The sequence below is a fragment of the Zerene cesonia genome, chromosome 19, assembly GCF_012273895.1.
Source record: "Zerene cesonia ecotype Mississippi chromosome 19, Zerene_cesonia_1.1, whole genome shotgun sequence".
Taxonomy (NCBI): Eukaryota; Metazoa; Arthropoda; class Insecta; order Lepidoptera; family Pieridae; genus Zerene; species Zerene cesonia.
The window spans coordinates 8,596,427-8,619,443 of NC_052120.1; the positions used below are offsets into that span (position 1 = coordinate 8,596,427).

At 34.7% G+C, this 23,017-nt stretch overlaps 1 protein-coding gene across 1 annotated transcript in view; it reads left to right on the top strand.

Annotated features, from left to right (window-relative positions):
* LOC119834360 (CUGBP Elav-like family member 2) overlaps window positions 1-23,017 on the top strand; it is a 109,034-nt gene that overhangs the window by 35,203 nt on the left and 50,814 nt on the right. Inside the window, exon 5 of the mRNA XM_038358704.1 lies at window positions 11,287-11,335. Coding sequence (XP_038214632.1) covers window positions 11,287-11,335 — 49 coding nt within the window. The remainder of the gene's footprint in view (window positions 1-11,286; window positions 11,336-23,017) is intronic.

A 23,017-nucleotide genomic window follows, 5' to 3' on the forward strand; every position in this document is an offset into this window, starting at 1 on the left:
GAGAAGGATACAAAAGAACCGTTTATAATTTTTAATTGTCTGATTACATAGATGTCATCCACTTCTGCACACAATAGTTCCCCAACAACGCTCATATGTTTAACTCGCGCATGTTCTACCTCCGATGAAGTGAGTTTGAAGATTTTCAATTAGTAACTCGTTCTATTCTCCAAACATAGACCCTCGCCGATATCGAGAATTGATAACATAATCGCAATTCATATATAGTTGGCTAATGTATTGATTAAGCCACGATTGTCGGATTCCCGCGGGTTTAAATGTGTTTGATTTAGTTGTGCGATGAAATTGAAATATTCGACGGATGATTTATGAACCATTGGAGCCGAAATTAATTGTTAATAGATGATAATTTGTATAATCATTTGTCGAACGTCATGTTGCAAGTGATTTTTTTAATGATGCAGTCCTGAATGTGGTTTATTTTATTATTATTATAATATAAGAGCGGCTGTGCTCTCTTTCTTCACCCATGGCACTTATATAGACTATTGTTATAGGCTGACTGGGTGTTCCCAGGTATAACGTTTACATTTTCGAGAATAAAATAATTTTTAAATTCAGTCTAGTGTTTGCCGAGATTAGTGCGTTCAAATAAACAAATAAACAAATACAGTCTATGTTGGTGACGAATATGTTTCGTATTTGGTTATATTTTGGTAAAATGCAAAGTTAAATAATTTAAATCCTTTCATATTGTGTTTCCTTAAACAGTAATTATCTAATTTAGGCTAACAATTAATATTACAACTGATATATTTAGCAATCAAGGTGCGACTTATATGCCCTTATGAAATATTGTTTATGCTCTCTATATATAAGCTCTGGCGATAATTAAACCACCCACTTTTAAATAAAACTATTGATGTCCAAGTAAAATCCCACGCTTATTAGATGAACATAATACATTCACTATATTGTATTATATACAGAAACTATTGCGAAGACAATTTTCGAACATTACGCTTTCGATATAGCAATATCTCCACGGCCAATACGCAGTTTGTATGAGGCCGGTCGAACTCATTTCGCCCAAATCCTCTTAGCCTATCCAATTTTTTTATGTAACAATGGTCGAGGGCACAATAAAATCTATTTATATTCAAGGCGAAAGCACTGTCGGGATCTGTCGACAAAGAGTTAATAAAAGTAACCCCACGGTATCGTTGGATGTGCCCGCTACGGTTCGGCTTTTACTGCGATGTCATTACGTGTTACAGATACGTGAAAGATGCCCACACGCGTGTAACTGATTTTTTATAAGGATTCTCTGCGGGTTGATAAGCAGACGATGAAGCAGCAGTTTTTTTTGTCTTAGCGAGCAACTGATGGTTCAACTGATGGTAAGCGATCACCAACGCCCAAAAACATTCGCAGAGATGGTGACCCTACGGATGCGCTGCTCGCTTTTAAGGGTAGGGAAAAGGAAAGGATTGACGAATGTAAAGGAATGGACTGGGACGGGAGAGGAAAAGGAAACGGGCAGTAACAGTTCTGTCCGTTCATATTATTACGCTGTTGAACCTTATATGTGGAAGTTTACGAGATTCCTCAGGTGCGAGGTATTGAATTCACCTGGAGCTTTCAAGATAAGAGTGAACGAATACAGTTTAGGGAAGCGCGCTCCATCTTAGGCCACATCTCAGCTTACCAACAGGCGAGGTCGTGGTAAAGCGCTTCTGTATTGACAAATAAAAATGTTACTATGATTCTAAAAGGATATGTAATAAATATGTAAAGCATATTTATCACATATCCTTGTTAGTGTTGATTTGTGAGAAACGTACCTTTCTCTATTAAAATGATCGTTATAAGCTAATTCCATTACAGTAATTATAAGCTTTCCCTTTTGGAATCGCAAATCACATATTTAAACCGAATTTAGTAAATCGATGAAAATGGCGTTAAGGCGGATATCGTTGGAAATTATTTTTACGAGATACGTCAGTAGTCGGCACTCGACGCACGTACGCCTCGTACGGCGGGACTTCTATTAGGATTACTGAAGATTTTACAGAATAAAAACTTTTCACTGGGTAGCATTAGATACGTATAGATAGGTACGAAGTTTTAAATCTCAATTTAACGGGGAGAATGCTATTATACCTTGCGTATTGTGGCCGATTTCGTGGACGCCGGCTGGATCTTATATGGGAAATGTTATAAGCGTTTTATCTGTGTCATCTTATACGTATTTAAGTTATATGTGTAGCTTGTATTTGTTTATTTGTGCCTCATGATGAACTCATTTATATTTTGGTTCACGTAAAAGTTATAATTCATATTTAACGTAGAGTATTTTGTTTTGGGCTATGATTTTCTTTCAGTAATATGCCTACGAGTGATTGTGAAATTTGACTGTAAAATATTATGAATACAGAGTATAAAAATGTCGCTAATATATTACTATTATTGCTACTATCCTCAATTCGTTTCTAATATTACAAATATAAAAGTGTGTCTGTTTGTTTGTCTATATTTCACATCGCAACAGACAGATTTAATGGAAGACTATCCCTAGTCTTCATATATTCCCATATATGAGGAGGATGGAGAATGATAAAGACTTACTATATACCTCGTTGAATACTTCCAAAGCCGAAAAACGAAAAAATCCAGTTTATATTAAATACCATATTTCAGGTCGTGTGTGCCTGCATTACCACAAAATTAAAATTTCTTTGAATCTAAGATATTATATCTATCTCTTTTATACCTATGTACAACCATTGTTTATTTTAATTATTTAAATTTAGTATTTTTTTAGTTTTCTACTAAAAAGTTACAAATAATTATTCATATCAAACAAGTCATATGGCTATATAGTCGACACCTTTAAATTGAACGATCTACCAAATAGTTATGAATGTGAGATTATCTCGCCTTGTTTACGACTTGTCGAATTACAACTGACATAAAGCATAAAACGATGTTTATTGTTTACAATGACATTGTACAATGACAATATTTTTAGACGTAGGTTAATTTTGCCATTGAACTTTAACAGTGCTTTTACGATCGCAATAGATTGAAATTAAATTTGACAATAAAGTGGATCGTAAAAAAATCCAAACGAATTTAGCGTCGGACGGCTGCGCTTTTTACAAAACCGCTAAGAACGAGTTCACGTGTTCAATTCAACTACAATATATCTTCTATTTCATATTAATTTTAATTGCTTTCGTATAAAATTACTACCTATCTACTGAAATATTTAAACTGATGCTACTATAGCTTCTCACTATATTATTCTAGTTGGAATCGTGTTTTAACAAAACTGTTACTTTAATTACGCATGAGAATATCACTGCATCATAAAATTTGTATTGTCATCGTATATGATACATAATACATTCCATCCTAGCTACCTACCTACATACCCACTTTATTGTATTAATACTAAACGAAAAAGGTCAAGTAACATGTTTAATAGACCGATAGGCCTAGTGATCTAATAACGCTTCATTTAACCTCTTACGTTGCGGATCCCTAAAAATACTGCACGGGTAACTTTAAAAGTTCATTCTAGTCGCGCGCTCCATTAGTTTGGGACGATTTTTTCCCCGTCCCTACGAGTTCTGGGTCGCAAAAGTCCCTCTGAAAATAAACACGGATCACAAGGATTTTTTGCAATTACGGCCAAAGTGGTGCACGAACGGTAGGTAGGTATACGGAGCATGCAAAGTATTGGGTCGCTTACACAACGTTAGCATAGCCACTTTCGGGTCGGAGCGTGCCAAAACATTTTGTGCGCGAACGAAAATAAACTGCGGACAGTGCGATTCTTTTTGCCGAATACGTAAAGTAGCTGGCTCTCTCTTGGCTTGTAGGAGGTGGATTGCTATGCTAGTAAAAAGATGTGCGGAATTAAGGCATTAAGAGTCTGCTCATACGTAAAGCGGTCGAGTTCAGAGCTGTGTCAGATTAAATGAATAGATCACGTAAATTCTTGAAAAGTTTTGTAGACAGAGTTGGGAAGTGTGATGAAGAAATGGAGCAAGATCATTTTTGAACTTTGAGCGCTTCAATTAGGTACAACCTGTGTCTTGTGTCACTTTTATTGTAGTGTTTGAACGCTTTCTGTCTGCATACTGCATTGGATACAAAGATTCCGTTAAATAATCAAGTCAAGTATAGTACGCATAGCACAAGAGAGTAACTTATTAAAGAAATCTTACATAATTATTAATTATTATCATTAGAATTTAGCGTTACACACAACGCTTGATCCGGTTACAATACTCGTTGAGAGACGCCAGTGGACGACCATATGAGCTTCTGGGTCGTAATACGTTTTTTTCATTTTGCAATAACGCTTGTTTTCAAATTGACATAGAATGACCCGACAAGAGTCCAATAAACGGGAGATATGCCGTTCCATCCGTCAGTGCATTAACCTTTTGCACCGCCAGTGTGCCATTAGTCCAAAAAAACAAAACACTAAAAAACTGCAAAACGTCGAGGGAAATCAGTGGAGTCGTGCTGTTTCCCGTTTTATTTGCGCCGTGAAGGAATGGGGTCGCGATAAAGCACTCTCGGTTTGACCGAGTGAAGTGGGAAAGTGGGAGTTGGTTCGCGGGTCAATCGCTTTGGAGACGGTTCTTAGTGTTTCACCAGCGACCCGTTGGACCTTCCTGGTGCGCTACAGGCCTTTATGTTATCGTGGACTCGGTGAAACAAAACGCGATCAATTTGAAGTGGCAGCACATTGAATTTGTTGGGATTTTGTTAAAATGTGTGTGTGAATGAAGATGTTGTATGTATGGGCAATAACTATCTGTTATGTTTCCGTTGATGCATTATATGTTTACAAGATCGTTATGAATGAAAATTTTTAAGACAAATAATTGTTAAACATAGTGTGGGATTTTGCTGTAATATAATTTAGTAATTTTGACGAATGTTATTTAAAGACACTATAAATATTACACAATATAATATATACAGCAAGTAATTTCGCTATCATACATTTTATTTAAACAACACAAATTATAGACATGTTAGGAGCGCGATTGAAATATTCATAATTTACATACTTTATACAAAATGAAAACTTAAATACAAAGTAAATATTGCAGATAAAAGTGGAAACAGCATGCACAAAGGTAATGAAGCTAATAAGGATCGCGGGGCCCTTCATAAAGCCTTTTGAACCTGGTCAAAAGCGCGTATTACGCTGTTTTAAATGTACATTACTCGTTTTAAGAGTAGAGTAAATTTCAAATTCGTTCTTAATACTGTAATGAATTAAAACTTTTCCGTTAAATTGCAGTTTTCGATCAAACTTTCATAGAATTGTTGTTTGTGTGAGTTTCACGTCTTAGCCTAGTTATTTTTGTTCCGTAATCTGTAATTGCTCTTTTACGTACAGATTAAATATATACCGATTCATATGACATAAGCTGGACAACTGGAGCAATATATAGGCAACTTTTTATACCTATATTCTTATGGGATACGGACTTACGCAGAAGAAACCGCGGGACGCAGCTAGTTGTTGTATATGTGTAAAGTTCACAGTGAGACGTTGAGAGAGTAATTAGGATTTAAATTCAATTAATTGTGTTCATTTTATGCTAAAGTTTTATATTGTGTTTTTTTTTTTGTTCCTGTTTGTTAATAAACTGACAAATAATTAATATATAGATAGACTGAAATAACACGCGGGACACTTTTTATCTACGAGCAAAGTTTCAGTTTTATGTTAACTCAAATTAAAATCAAGTGAAACTCAAATTTAAGGGCACTTGTTTCTAAACCCTTGAGTATATTGTTGAGTATTACCATTTTTTTTATATTTAATATCAATTTTATATTTTAAGCTGTAAATTAATTCGAATAAGTTTGAAAATCAAATAGATGCTCAGTCTCACTTTAAAACCGTATAACAATAGTATATTTATCCTCTTACCCATACGTTTGAGCTAACCTTGAATCCTGTTTAGATATGATCTATCATATTCTAATACAGCAGAGATATACTCGATATTTATGTAAACAACATAAGAAATAAAACGTACAGTAAATTTTGTTATTTTGATATCATATAAAAGCACAACAAATACGTCTTTGAATGGCGCAATAATAAGCCACATTTCTGTGTACAATTTTGATACAATGAATGTCTTTATTTCATGGAAAGTTTAAAATATGGAGGTAGGTTCTCCATATCACGACACAGTTTTGCTAGCAAGCACGTTCAAAACTTAAATAAAAGCATTATTTATAAAGCAAGGAAGTTCAAGGAAAGAAAATGAAAGTCTGAAAATCTAATCAATTATAAGGATATGTCTCAATGTCGTAATTTCGTTCTATTCACTCCGAAAATAGAAATACCAGACGCACGGAAAAGACTTTTTGAGCAGCATTTTCACGTTGTTCTTAATATATTTATAGCATTCGTTTACAAATCACTCAATTACAATAGGTCTAATTGTCTCACGCACGCGCTCTTTGGCTTCGAAACGTCACAATGTTTAGTTTATTTATATCCGTCGGTCCATACGTTGCGAATGCTCCTATGTAATAAGATACATGTTGATTTAAAATGACAGCTTTTTAATCGACACACGTTGCAGATGTGTACGTGTATGTTAGAAAAATAGTGTATGGAGATAACTGACTAGTGAGCGGTGTTCTGTTTCGATCACATTGAAATATACCTGTATTTTAAACAACAATTTTTGTGGGACTCATTGTCACATAGAAAATGTGTTTTAATTGGAAGAAGTGTATCGGTAATGCATTGTTTCTTCAATAAATAAATTGTATAGACATTTTATTGGGGGACATTTCAAATGAAATCGTGCGGCTCATCGGTCAGAAACGATTAACAATAATTTCACGTAGGTACACCGCAACGTATTAGTTCTAGTTTTAAATGCGACGCCGCTGCAACCGAAGGGTCCCTTGACATTGATACGTATTTGTACATATGATTAACATTTCCGAACATGTCCGGCGTTTATGGTTCCATGCGATCGTGACGGTTTTACTAATCACGTCGTCTTTGTTCAACTCGACAGACTATCGGACTGCGTATCGATTGTTAGTATTTCATGTGCCAACCGTTTTATAGTTGGGACTTGCTACATCTATACGGTTTGCTTCGCATCTTAGTGAGATTTGGTGATTGAATAATTTATCGCTGTTTTATCATTTGATTTAAATTGCGCTTAAATTTTGCGAATTCGTTTAAGTATTTTAATCTAGGATAGATTTGGAAGTTGTTTATAAGGAATTAATCAAAAATTTAAGACGGTTTTATTTAAATAGTAAAATACGTACTCTCAAAAATTCGCTGAAAGGATTTAACCATTTCTTTGCTTTATGTTTTAAGTATAATCCTAATTCAATCTAAAACTGAAATAAATGTAAATATAAAGAGTTAAATTCTTAAATTCAATTTAATATACGATTCTTTGTGAAATTATTAAGGGACTCTTTTAATTAACTTTATTATATAAAATGTTGTGAAACGTAAACAACAAAGCAAAATTCAAAAACCCTTACGCCACCAAGAAGATAAATGTAATACTTAAAATTGAAAGCTAAAGCTAGGTATCACTTATCCATTTATAAACTACACAGTCACGGTCGTTGTAACAATCATAGTCACAATAACGCAATGGAATCAATACATTATCACTCTCAAGTTTTACGAGTTTACTGTGAATACTTGGGTACTTCTGACTCCAACTCTATACGAGTGTACCTACTTCAACGCTCATAATGAGCTATACATTTTCATCGATTCGCCTCGCATCCGACAACTAACACGCGCTGATAATCGCGAACAGTCCCGTGTTCATTTCGCGCGCACATTGCGCTCTCAATCTTGCCTCCAGTAATGTAATGGCGGACCCGAGGCCGCTCCGATTGTAGCGTGACGTGACAAATTGTACACTTTGTACGGTGTTTGTCCACGGCCCGTGATTGATGATCATCTGACCCTAATTAGATAACGGCAGAGTTTACGAGATCCTCCCAATTCGCAAGCCACCGGAGCGACGGTTAATACTTGACGCTTCGTATACGCGTCGAGTTTGCGTTGTTCGCGGCGCGGGGATCTTTCGCGATTGTTTTGATTATTAGATTACCATGTTGTTGAGCGGACTATCGCGTTACTCGGGCGGCAACTTGCCGTGTTATCTTGCGCCGCGAAATTATAATTCAACTAGATGGGATTGCGTGGAGCGACGTATGGTAATGGTGTTGGATATCAAAGTTATAACCACGAGTTAAATTCACGTTGGATAATCGTTGTTGATTATGAAACGTTTCTTTTGAATAATGTAATATTGCCATAGAAACAATGATCCTTGTACATACATCAACATAGAACACTGATGCATGAAAAATATCTACGACGCAATTTTGTATGTAGAAAAGACATTTGATTATATCCCTAATGATTGAACATACAATGCGAACGCGACGACATATCCAGTGAATTCAACGAGAGTTTGTTCATAATTCCCCAGTCGAAAGAAAGAGAAAGGACTCTTAGCTCTCTTAAAGGAACAGAGAAACAGAGCGACAGACCACCGTGTCACTTTCTCATCGAAGGAGGCGTCCCAACGAGCTCATAGCAGCATAATAACACGAATTAGCGTCACACACAGAGGCATGAAAATAAACGGACGATGATTGACACGCGCGCCATACAAACAGGTCGGTGCAGACGGAAATTCCCTCTGTATACAGTTCGCCTAATGAAGCAACTACGTATGATCTAGGAAATCGTCCAATTTGCAAGCCGGTCAATTTGTAGGTACACATTTGGATCCACGGCAGTGATATCGGAGTGGAATAAATTTTATTAATGTGTGTGTGTGCAACAGAGCACCTCGTTCCTTTTTCGAAGTCGATTGAAAAAAAATTAACATGTATATAATTATGCTTTTCGTAAATACATCTATACTATATTCTATATGTGTATTTGATATTAAATTCACATGATATATTGAATCTGAAAATACAAACAGCATTTCCACTGTATTGCAATCATTTTAGTGATAAAATATTTGCGCACCGTTGTTTCCCAAAAACTATAAATCCACAGCCCGCACGATGTCGATACGAAAATATTTTCAAAATGGCAATTGATATCGCATTTGTGATTTATAGTTCATCACTTTGTTTTTATCTATTGTATTATGTTATCTGTGGTTTTCATGATTTGGCGTACAGGTGAACGACCTTTCTGTTAAATGCTTTTAGATAAAAACTTGGAGTTCCTCAAAAAGAGATTGTCCCCTTGTGAGGTATGGGACAGATGATATACACACCTGTTTCACTGATCGATTTTGTATTGACAAGGAAGTGATCAATCTACTGTGTCCTGGCAGACCAAAACATTATTTTTTTTAGTCCCCATCGGTAATCGAAATCAGGACACCTCGGTTCTACAGTCACGTGTTAACCACTGCACCAAGGAAGTGGTCATTTTACTTAACTACATATTACCCAGTAATAAATTAAATTATGAAGCACGCCATAAGTTTCACTTGCCGTAAATGCTGCCAATATGAAGCTCAATCAACGATTTTTCGCGACAACTCGCGGCCTATTAGTGCGAATTCTTTGTAAATTACATTGTAAAATTAATTCTAATATGATCGTTGTATTATTTAAACGGCCCTGGAATAATGTCAATAATAATAATCAAAAAAATATTTATGTATCCGGTGACATGCCATGCTCATTGTAAACAGAAAGTATCATAAAAATATCAAGTATCAACATTTAAAACATTCTATATTATATGACGCATACATCTCACAAGCGAGAGCATTGTACTAAACTTCGTCATCGCAACATATGTAATGATTTTCAACTCTCGAAAACAAACCAGCTCTCGGCCTATAAGAATGAATCGATCGCAATGTTTGATGTTTATGCAATTGAAGACTCATGAGCGTGTGTTTACAAATAATTAAAATAGTTTCGAATGTTTGTCCGCGCGTCGATTGGCCCGTGTAAATAATAATAATCGCAGAGGGCATAAATTATACCTCTCATCGTCTGTCTCTGCTTCATAATCGTAGTGCATGAGATGAATTCGAAACTGGGTTTCTTAAATAATATTATATTATACTAGCTGCACCCGGCAAACGCTGTTCTGCCTTACTCTTATCGTTTAGTGGTATGAAAAGTAGATGTTAGCCGATTCTCAGACCTACCCAATATGCTTACCAAATTTCAGAGGAATCGGTCAAGCCTTTTCGGAGGAGTATAGAGACTAACATTGTGACACGAGAATTTTATATATAAGACTAGCTGCACCCGGCAAACGCTGTTCTGCCTTACTCTTATCATTTAGGGGTATGAAAAATAGATGTTGGCCGATTCTCATAGATACCGGATAAGCACAAAAAATTTCATCAAAATCGGTCAAGTCGTTTCGGAGGAGTATGGCAACGAAAACTGTGACACGAGAATTTTATATATTAGACTAGCTGCGCCCCGCGGTTTCACCCGCGTAAGTCCGTATCCCGTAGGAATATCGGGATAAAAAATAGATGTTGGCCGATTCTCAGACCTACCCAATATGCTTACCAAATTTCAGAGGAATCGGTCAAGCCGTTTCGGAGGAGTATGGCAACGAAAACTGTGACACGAGAATTTTATATATATAGATTTTCGCTATGAATCCATACTAATATTATGAAGCTGAAGAGTTTGTTTGTTTGAACGAACTAATCTCAGGAACTATTGGTCCGATTTGAAAAATTATTTCAGTGTTAGATAGCCCATTTATTGAGGAAGGCTTATAGGCTACACGGCATATGTACCACGGGCGAAGCCTGGTCGGACCGCAAGTATAAAATATGAATACAAAATTTCGAAACACTAAATCATGCATTACCTATTAAAGATACTTAATAGATATATTATTATAACTAGCTGCGCCTCGCGGTTTTACCCGCGTAAGTCTGTATCCCGTAGGAATATCGGGATAAAAAGTTGCCTATATGTTATTCCAGTTGTCCAGCTGTCTACGTACCAAATTTCATTGTAATCGGTTCAGTAGTTTTTGCGTGAAAGAGCAACAAGCGCACACACATCCTTACAAACTTTCGCGTTTATAATATTAGTAGGATTAGTAGGATATGTAGAGCTTGCAAAAAAAGTGAACTTATTTATGAATGAATGAATGAATGAACGAATGATACTTTATTATACACACCAAAAGGAAATAAATTCATAAATAACGTATGCACGATATGAAGATTATATTAAATATTTGTTAATTTGTTGTTGCAGATGCACCATCCGATCCAGATGAAACCAGCTGACAGTGAAAACAGAAATGGTAAGTTTTTATAAAAGATTAACTACCTTTAATTTGTACTTTTTATAGCTAGTATTTTAAAAAATTGGTATAAAGTTTTAGAGATAGATACAACGCTTGTCATTTAATAATAAACAATTGAAAATCTCATATTAGCAATTACCGTATTAAGTTTATTATTTAATAGCGAAAATATACATACCGTATGTAGATTTTCTTATATATGTACTAACTTAAGCAAGAAATCTACTTACTCACTTGAAATTTCAGGCTACTTTAAATAAGATACTTTGGTAATAGGCACTTTAAACCTCTGACAAAGCATTTTAAACATAAACATTATATAAATCTCTCATTACAAATAGAACCATAAACAATAAATTATTGAGAACATTAAAATATACAGGTCTGTTTTAGCGGGAATTTTGATAATCCAAAGACAACCACAGAGCAATGTGTCATTTTGCTGTTATTTTTTTTCTGTTGCGTATTATAATATAGGTCGGTTTTTTTTTTGTTTAATCCAAAGACAATCAATCACATAGAACAATGTCCATGAACGAATGTGAAATGGTTCTAATGAATATTAATATTCAATTTTAAATATTTACATGCGCGTAATATCCAAAAATCACTTTATCGGACGCTTCCTCGACAACGGAACGCTCATTAATAACCAATTTGACTAATTGTGCAATTGAATAGTCATAATAACTAATAGGTCAGTCATTATGTTACCGTTGGCGAGTTTGTAATTAATGTTACTATATTAATTTTACATTAGTCCCATTCGAAATGCGTAGTTATTGGACCAAAATCGTATATTTTGGCCCCCTGGTCACAACTGTTGAGATTATTTTCTTAACGATAATATGATAGCTGTATAATCCATTACAGCTATCAAATTTTCGTAAACATTACAATATTTGAATTAACGACAATTATATAAATGAGATGTAATTTTTTTATGTCTATTTGGAGTCTTTATTACAAAACACAGAGGTAAATTATTATAATAGCAATTAGAGAGGTTAATATAATATGAATAAAAAGTTATGAATTTTTGTAAAAAAAAAACGCAAGTGATGTAACGCAAGATATTTAAAAATTTCAACTGTTCAATTGTCGTTTTTTTTTTATTTCGTTAGTTAACTATACCGCATTTAAGACGTAAAGCTTAAGATTGAAACGATTAAGACGCATTATTAAAACATTATATGTCTGTGTACATGAATAAAATTACCTTCTATAATAAGCAATACAAATCACAATAATATGGTAAAGGATGCAACGCATCACGTTTCTTGTGTGTCCGTGGTTTCGAAAGGACGTAAGTGATAAACAATTGGTCATCCGTCGCGATCACAATACGGCGCACGTGGTTGTGTGCGATCGTTGCATTCCAGTTGTAAGGGCGCTTATGAACGATAAGTTTTAAGGATTGCTATACACGTGAGGATAGCAGGCTATTATGGGCTTCGTCATATATAGGTAGCAGTGGGTCGGATGACACTAAATATTGTATTCAACTATATGTATAACCATATAGGTTACAGATCTTAAAACTCAAAGCGAAATTATCCCAGCCTCAATAAAAAATTACCGCTTCGAACCAAAAACAAATGAATAAATTAGAATTGTGTCGTAATAGATGAAATAACAGTCATAACGATTCATTTTTATGAACCGAACTCGGGAACATATTTGCGGAATTATGTATATATCCTCGATCATAGAAATTAATTATTACTCAATTATAAATGTACCATGGAAATTAGGACAAATTTGGTATAATACATCTAAATGATCGTAAAATGGTTATATATGAATTTAAAATATACACAAGGAAAACTGTTCCATTGTAATATTTAATATTGTAATTTATTACTTAAAACTGACAGCTTCAACAACTCTCACAGACACTTGATTGATGTATAAGCATAATATTATACGATAGTTTGTATTTAATCGCTTTCATAATTCGTTGTTTGATAAATTTTGAAAACGTAAGCGTAAAAACTGCGCTAAAGTGACACGGAGATGGCGATAGCAATCTCCACATTCACGATTTTTACGTTTACCTGGCCTTATTGTGTTAAAAAAAAACACGTGAATACTAAACACTCAACTTTGTTTTACGCCCGCTGCCCAAATACCTCAGCGGGTCATGTTCTTACGTTAATTTATTCTTACGGCGCGCTCGTATGCCATCTGAATATTGTGTACACTGTGTGGCTTTGCTTAAACTAAATTTTGGTTTGCTTTCTCGTGCAACTGTAATCGTATTTACAATGTGAATGTAATGATGCCAGTGTCTGGTCTAGTCTGGTCTGAACTGGTGGAGATCTCTATGGATACGTAGGTATAGTGGGTTAATTCTTATGTACTGGGGGGTTTACAACTTAAAGCCGTACTAGTTACAGTGTGGAAAAATACGAGATGATATTGGTCGTCTAGCCCAATCATATTCTCTCACTGGAATCTCGCTATAAAAATATAGTTTTTGCTACTGAATTTTAGCGAAATTTGCGTGCGTCGAATGTCAACCTAATATTCGAGAAATGTAAGTTGATTTTTCATTTTGTTTAATTAATAAAGAGTATTGATATTTGTCCATGTCGAACTAAACGTAGCATGTACTTTTCTGATGTACTGATGATTCTTGATGAAATTGTTACAATGTAACATATGATAGTGTGCGTTAAATAAACATAATGCGTATCGTGTGACAGGAATTTTTGTGCAATTATTTAACGTTGGAGGCAATTAATTATGATAACGAGTGTGTCTGCGCCGAGGTTCCGGTAACTAGGGTGATTCTTAACATCATATTATAATTAGAAAGTAGGCAAAAAAAACGCATGAGTAATAATATGAACAATTCGCGTGTTTCTGTTTTGTTTGAAAATTTTGGTCGCGTTATGCAATCGCAATGGCTTTAATTCGAGCTGTGACGTAATTGCATGGTTTAAATAAAAAGTAGTTAGTCGTTACAGAAATAATAGAGCTATGCAACAACCTCTATGCTAATTGTTTTTGATATGACTGCGCTTGTGTGGCATGTACACCTCTTTTGTTATAGTGAGTTATAATTTTGTATCCTTTTATTTATTTAAAGAACACATTTATTGAAAAAAATTATAACATCTAAGCATTATTATGAGAACACCTCTACATAGAGGGTAGAGCATACAGTTGTACGGTCATATGATTGTCTAACCAAAAGCCAATATCGATGACACATTGCCTGCTGTACGTGGAAAACGCGAACGTGACGTGCACACAGGACGGAGCTCATTAGTGGAGGGGGCGGGGGGGATACAGCCGAGGTGACACGGGCCCACGAAGAATGACTGATCGCCCGTCAACGTACGCGCACCTATCGCTTATTACACGTCTTTAGTTGTGTCGCGGCCGCGGTTGAATGCAGACGTGCAATGTGGCTGTGAGTGTTTGTGTGTGTGCGTGCTTGTGGCCGTGAAGGATGCGCGGCGAGGCGGCCGGTGCCCGCGGCAAGGGCGCCAGGTCCGGCACCAACTACCCGCCCATCAGCGCCGCCTACTGGCTGCCGCCGTCGAATCCCACCCCGTACCATGTGCCAGGTTTGACGCTCGCTTATCACTCTCGCAAAGCCGGCGTATCGACGACCGCTGAAAATTGTTCAGCGCTCTGTGTTTACAGCGCTGTACTCATTAGCATATTTCGATCGTGTGCGCATTGTCAGTGTAGGTAATTGCCAAAATGTTGTCCGTGTACCAAAACTCTGATCAGGACTATTACTAAATTGCGATACGATGGACATACAGTTCTGAAATATATAACCTACGTGTACAACATCATAAATAATCATATATGAAGACACGATAGAGACACGGAATCTAGAGAAAAATGTGCAATTATACAATATTTGTAATTCATCAATTATAAGCTTATAAGCTTTTATGTTACCTTTTACAAAACCGTTTATATGCGTAGTAATTTACAGATTGTATTATAGTGAGACTCAATGTGTTATCAAGTTACAGTTATTGTGATTACATCGCATATGGCCATCGGTTTTACATTACAGGAATCGACACATACTAGTAGATATATATATAATATGCACTGGGTTCATTGTTCATGATACATCAATTTGTTTTGAGCATTATATTGTTACTGAGCGACCTAATTAGAATAACTTAGCTAACAATAATCGTTTCAAATAAAGTATTAGCTATAATATAGTGGTTGAAACGTGATTAATTGCCTAATTTAATACAATTTTCGCACCATTTAAAACAAGCCAACGGTCATGGGTAAACTGTTGTACCTATTGCGCAAGATTCTTAATGTTTTTCAGTTAAATTATCCTTGTAATTACTGTGTCGCGTAGTTTTTTAATCGGCGCAAAGTTTCGTGTTCGTTTTTGAAAGCGACATTGACCGATTTGCCGTCTGAAAAACAATAGTTCGACAGTCGCAATGTCGTAATGGTTTTGGCTAGAGATTATTTCACAGATCAATGTGAAATTGTTGACGCTGCAATTCACAAATATACACAGTCCTATCGGCTAATTGGAATGGACTTTATCGCTTTGCGTTACGGTGTATTTTATCTGTTTTATTCATGTCATATATGTCTTATCGGAGTGTATGAGGAAAGCTTAAGTAGGTACGTGAAGTGGGACGGTGTTCATCGCAGTTTATGGGTCAATAATTCACAGGTTATAATTGAAGTCGCATCGGCGTATACTTACGCTTAAAGGTTTGCGATTGACTGTTAACTAGTAAATAGATGCAGTGAAGTAGGAAGCGGTCGAGTTCCACCGTGCATATAAATGACGACTCTTCGTTACAGAATTGTGTATGCGCTATGTTTGGGGGACTGAACTCAACTAATTGAATATATTTTTTAAACCTTGTGGCTATGAACTGGCCTAGGAACTTGACGTATTCAGAGTCGATTTGGCGCAATGGAACTAAATAGTTTTATCAGAATAACAGTGTTTCTTTTTAAGTGTTTTTATCCTGAAATAATTTTAATTCTTTAATTTAATTAATTCCCGCTACTGATGACATAAGACATATTTATATAGATAGATAAAAATATGTTATGGAATTTAATTAAATATCAATTAAGAATACGACTTCGTCAACTCGATATGCCGTCTCTCTTTTTTACGATCACTTTCATTATAATAAATAGAAATGCCTAATAAAGAAACCTTCTAAAATTATGTTCCATATTCCTCTTGTATCTTCTCTAATTTGTAATACTAATCCTATCCTACTAATCCTATTAATATTATAAATACGAAAGTTTGTATGGATGTATGGATGTTTGTTACTCTTTCACGCAAAAACTACTGAACCGATTGCAATGAAATTTGGTATGTAGATAGCTGGATAACTGGAATAACATATAGGCAACTTTTTATCCCGATATTCCTACGGGACACGGACTTACGCGGGTGAAACCGCGGGGCGCAGCTAATTGATAATGTGGATGATACTAGCATATCAATGAAATATATGTTTTTTTTTATGTAGAGTGTCATAGCAACGGATTGCAGAACAAATCCACCCACTGATATTTACAATGCACGGTCATGTGTTAGAAACGATAGTGTACACGCTACATGTGGTATATATATTCCTCTCGATTACCTATTGGCATAGAGTAATGACATAATAGAGACTGTATTATTATTATTATTTTTTCCTCATTTTTAATTTATGCACGTTTACAATGCGCAACACGTACCGTAAAATTTCCTGGTGTGTACAAATTTGTAACGATCTCTACCCGAAATACTAATAATTAAGCTAATTATAATAGAATAAAATAATTCTAGATACATTAATCTTTTTAGTACTTTGCATAACGACGACACCTAAATGTGAAGAAAAACAATGAGATATATAACTTTTGTATTGCCACAATTTCTATTTTAAATATGCAATAATATAAATTTGAGATATTAATGTGTTGCTGTTACATAAAGCGAACGAATGCATCCGCAACAATTTATTAGTGCATGTAATATAATAATGATATTTATTACTTGATAACTCACACTATAATCGCGCTGCATCAGAGTCACTGTTAATGTTAATTTGAACAATAAAATCTTATTGCGATTTTATGCAACGGTTGACCTAGATGCGTATTTGTGTATTATAGATTGCCTATTTCAATTGAATACAGCTGAGCGCAAACTTTTCTGTAGTCCTGTAAACTTGTAAGAGTTCTTTTTAAGAAAATATCATAAAAAAAAACATTTTGTCAATCGACATAACACCTACAAGATTTAGAACCTTTACAATCACAACGTGTACAATGGACTATAATTGAATATAATAAAACATTGAATGTAATTGTCCTATTGTCTCACTACTCTATGCGGTCGGTGACGAAAATAGGTGTCATTTTGTTTCCTCGTTTTGCATTATCCTCCTGTTAAACGATGTCGGGTACGGCACTCGGTTAATAATAAGGAACGTTTAACGATAGAATATTGTATTTCGTATATTTTAATTGTTTTTTTTTATTATTAGCTGTACTAATATTATAAAGCTGAAGAGTTTGTTTGTTTGTGTGTTTGAATGCACTAATCTCAGGAACTAGCGGTCCGATTTGAAAAATTCTTTCAGTGTTAGGTAGCCCATTTATTGAGGAAGGCTATAGGCTATATATGCACGACGAGCTAAGTCGGGGCGGACCGATAGTTATTGTTAAAACACTATAAACAAAACATGAAATGTGATATAAAATTACTACTTTAGTTTAGATAGACTAACCGTTTCAAAAATTTTAACGGACTTCAAAAAGGAGGAAGTTTTTATGTCCCAACTTTATTTTCCTATTTTTCCGCCAATTAAGTCAGAATGCTGATGTATAACATATAAATATAAAATAATAATGTATTTTTAATAATTGAAGTATTACATAAAATATTTCAATTATTAAAAGTACATTATTTAATTATTATTATTATATCTCTAGACTAGATAATTTCATATTGAAAGCTAAAAGCTTGTTTATTGACTTATACCATTCACTCATGTCAAATCAAGTTATATAGTTACGAATATTAAAAAAAAATACATACATAAAAACGAATATTGTACATATATACGGACATTTCAAAGCTGAAAGCTTGTTTATTAAATTAATTAAATATAAATAGGAACGCTCGTCTATCGCTCAGAGATCGTCATGCCAATATGAATCAAATGAACTTTGTTTAGAGTGGAACGTAAAACAATGCATTCTCATAATATAAACAGTACACTGTTGCATTCTGCCTATAAATAAAAATGGAATTTATCAATATCATTGCTGGGGGGGGGTTACCATGACGTCTTGAAGCAGTACTAATTCCGTTGCTAAAAAATTACATCTGTATTCTATGCTTGCTGTACCCGCGACTTCGTTCGCGTTTGTCAATAAATACTTAGATTGACTTTCACCCCTCCCCCCGCAGACAGATTTCCGGGATGAAATGTGAATAAGATCCTTCCTCGGAGTAGGTGCTAGAACTTGGTATGCCAAATTTCATCAAAATCCGTTCAGCAGTTTTGATTCAGACAGACAGACTGACAGAAAAAATAATTTTAAATTACGTTTTATACTCCTGTATCGACATTAACACGCCCCACAATAAGAAACCTGAATATCTTCATTGTACAAACTTCGACTCCGACCATTTTTTATTATAGTAATAGATAGAAGATAGATAGATAGAAGATAGAAGATAGCAGATAGGTCGTCTGGCATCATCCATTTCCTATACTAGTATTAGTATTATCTTATGACGTCATGGCAATCCAAACACGATATTTGATTGTTTGAAATGCTCATTTCAAATGCAAAATTTTGTGCACGGTGTGTTTTCTTTTGTCGACTCAAGAACCTGATTACGAATATGATCCGTTACACAATTATTACACAAGTATGTACATTTACGAGATAAGCAATTTTATTTCTTCTCATTACGTCCGTAGAACGCTTCAAGGATAAGTGAAAATACAATGGAGACATATTATGTTTTGTACGCGACAATACCGAGATTTTACCAAATTCTGATTAAATAGCATGTATATATGTGTATTTTGTGTATAATAATGCTCATTTTATAATAACGGCCTCTTGCACTTAAGATCTATACTATTTTAATATTAGAGTTTGTTGGTTTTGTTCAACGAACTAATCTCATGAATTACTGGTCCGATTTGAAAAATTCTTTCAGTGTTATATAACCCATTTATTTAGGATGATCTTAGGTTATAAAGCATGAGTACCTGGATGACCGAGCTTTGCTCGGTTTAACTTCGTGAAGTTTCCAAGATCGTTTAGGCATTTTTAAGTGAACACGTGCATTAAGAAGACACAAAACAATATAAACAATTAGTCTAACCTCAAAGCAAAACTCATTGACTTCGTTACTTAACAACGCAATCTGCTGGAACTTTAATTATTCGCCAAAAAATAGTATTATTATTCGCCAATAGATGTCAGGAAGAGTCATAATAAATTGGGACTACTCAAACGCCTCCTATTTGTTAAAAAAGTAAGTTTAAGTCGATAAAACACGAATAAAACACGAATATGACATTTTCTAAAAAAGATTCCTAGCTAGATCGATTTATCGCCCCCGAAACCCCCTATATACTAAATTTAAAAATCGTTGGAGCCGATTCCGAGAGAGATATATATATATATATATATATATATATATATATATATATATATATATATATATATATATATATATATATATATACAAGAATTGCTCGTGTAAAGATATAAACCGCGGGACACAGCTAGTTAGTTATACATGCGAAGTTATAGATAGTTATACAAGGCATAGAAATGTGACAATACATATTTCACTTATTCGTCTCTTTTTCATATATATTACTAGCTGCGCCCCGCGTTCTCACCCGCGTAAATCCGTATCCCGTAGGAATATCGGGATAAAAAGTTGCCTTTATGTTATTCCAGTTGTCCAGCTGTCTACGTATCAAATTTCATTGCAATCGGTTCAGTGGTTTTTGCGTGAAAGAGCAACAAACACACACACATCCTTACAAACTTTCGCTATTATAATATTAGTAGGGGTCCTGTCAATCGCATCTTTATTTCACAAAGAATTAGGCGAAATAAATAGTTTTAAAGTATAAAGTTGATCGATGTGATGATCATGAAAGATTACAATAAATTCGTGAATTTTTATTTTTATTTTTCCATTATAAGAAAATCTACTCGAAAAACCATACCTTCCGTTCCTTTTTAATAACACGCTATATTTATCAGTTTCACCTGTGTGTGTGTGTGTGTGTGTGTGTGTGTGTATGTATGTGTGTAAATATAACTGACTCCTTTTATTACTCGATTTTGACCATGATTTAATTCAAACTTTGTACACGTATCAAGGATCGGTGAGAACACAACAATTTCATGAGATTATTTTATTATCCTGATTACGATCGCCAGGATTAAATAATTTACTTACGTATACTCTGTATAAGAGTAAATGAGACAATTGAATTGATCATATAATTTAAGCGTGTTTTTTTTTTTTTAGTTTTTCTGAGCTAAGATATTATTCATTACATTACTTAGATATTATTTATTACCGCGTACGCTGTAAATCGTTGGATACGGCGTCGACTTGATCGCTATCGTGTGCGCGCGCGCTGTTTGTACAAGTGCCACCACGTTACGTAAGCGGTTAGCTGCGGGTCCCATGCCGCCATGATAAGCATTGTTGTATGCTCGCTTGTGTTTTTACCAAGCCTCGTTTCGACCCAGATTCTATGGCTGAAGATTATATACCTACTCAGTGTTGGGTAGCTTCAATTCTAAGAGCTAAATCACTACATAGTATAAAGCAAAGACGCTTTCCGCGTCTGTCGCCATGTATTTATGTATGTATGCTTAGATCATTAAAACTAGACAACAAATTTTGACTGGGTTTCTTTAATAGATAGAGTGCTTCTAGAGGAGGGTTTATATGTATAATAACATCTATTAAACTACACCGAATTTAACGCGTGCGATAAATCGAAATGCGATGCGTATGAAATCTATCATAATGTTTAAAGTCAAAGAAAGTGTGAAAAAACAGTATTTTTTGAGTAGTTCCAAGGTCACTACTGCTCAACCCACCAACGGATCTGCAAGTGATACTTAATAATTCTTAGCGATTGTACAAGTAATAAGACCGGAAGAAATTTTTACGCCTGGCTCGGGGACCGTATGAATTTCATCACTAAAATATTGCGTGTTTTTATATTGAATTGCTGTTCACTAGTTGAGGGTTATATGCTTTCACTTATTTTAAACATTACATAGATTTTTTAAATAATAACTTCTCATTTATAATTACTGCTGCTACATTTGTACGCTATAAAAATGGAAAATTTCATTGTATAAGTTGGGAGGCTCGGGGGTCCTGAAATCTGTTGTCGGTTCGGGGTCAAAAACCAAAAATTAAAATAATAAAATTCATCATTTTCACTGGTAGTTTTGGCGCTAAAATAAAAAAGGCGCGGCATCTTTTACCGATATAGGTACGCGAGAATGTTCAGGAGCGATTTTACATTATTTATTATTAAACATTTCACTGTCGATAAAACTCCAAATAGCGAAATAACATACGGAGGATGTAGCGAAAGTTTCGTTTGCTGGTTTTAATTAAATTTTTCATTTCGCGCGCTCACCGATGCTGCGAAAAAGGTCGCGAACTGCGAGTTTTTTTTTTTGTAATTAATTTTATAACAATTCATTTTATTGTGCTTTATTGTGTACCAGTTTGTACCAATCTGCTACGGATTTATTAATAAATTATTGATTGAGTTTTAAGCTATGTGTCACTCAAAATCGCAATAGATTTTGAGCTTGTTTAAAAGTTATACAGAAGAACCCAGGTTCTTCTGTATATTTATCAAGAAATTAATAAAAAAATTATGCCTTTTTACTGTAAATAGGTTTTTTTAAGCCTCAATATTGTTGCCCCTCTCGCTAGATTTTGAAGATAAGAAAATATGTTTCCTTGCAACTTGATTGGATTATAAGAAATGAAATATAATTAAATAGAAACACATAAAATTTTGCTGATACAATCTGCTTCCAATATGTGCGCAGTTTCGCCGTTTTTACCACAACACCCAGGCATATTAAATAGTACTTAAAATCCTATCCTACTAATATGATAAATGCGAAAGTATGTATGAGTATAATATGAGTTCGTAAGGATGTGTGTGTGTGTTTGTTACTCTTTCACGCAAAATCTACTGAACCGATTGCAATGATATTTGGTACGTAGACAGCTGGACAACTGGAATAACATATAGGCAACTTTTTATCCCGATATTCCTACGGGATACGGACTTACGCGGATGAAACCGCGGGGCGAATCTAGTTAGTAAATATTTAAATGTCACTTGTAGTTTCTGTTTTAGTCGTCGATTATTCGGAATATTAATTGCAACGTGATTTCGAACAATAAGTTTTTACCCACACATATTGCCAGCTATTTCTTTAGTCACGGTGAGTCACGAAGAACGCATCGCAACAGCTAATACAATGCCTAATCATTTAAATTCATGTATGTACCCACTAAAAGCACTAAACGACATACAATACTTAGTCTGGCCATAAATACTGTTACACTTAATTATAAAAAAATATTACATTTGAATTTCGAATCTGTCA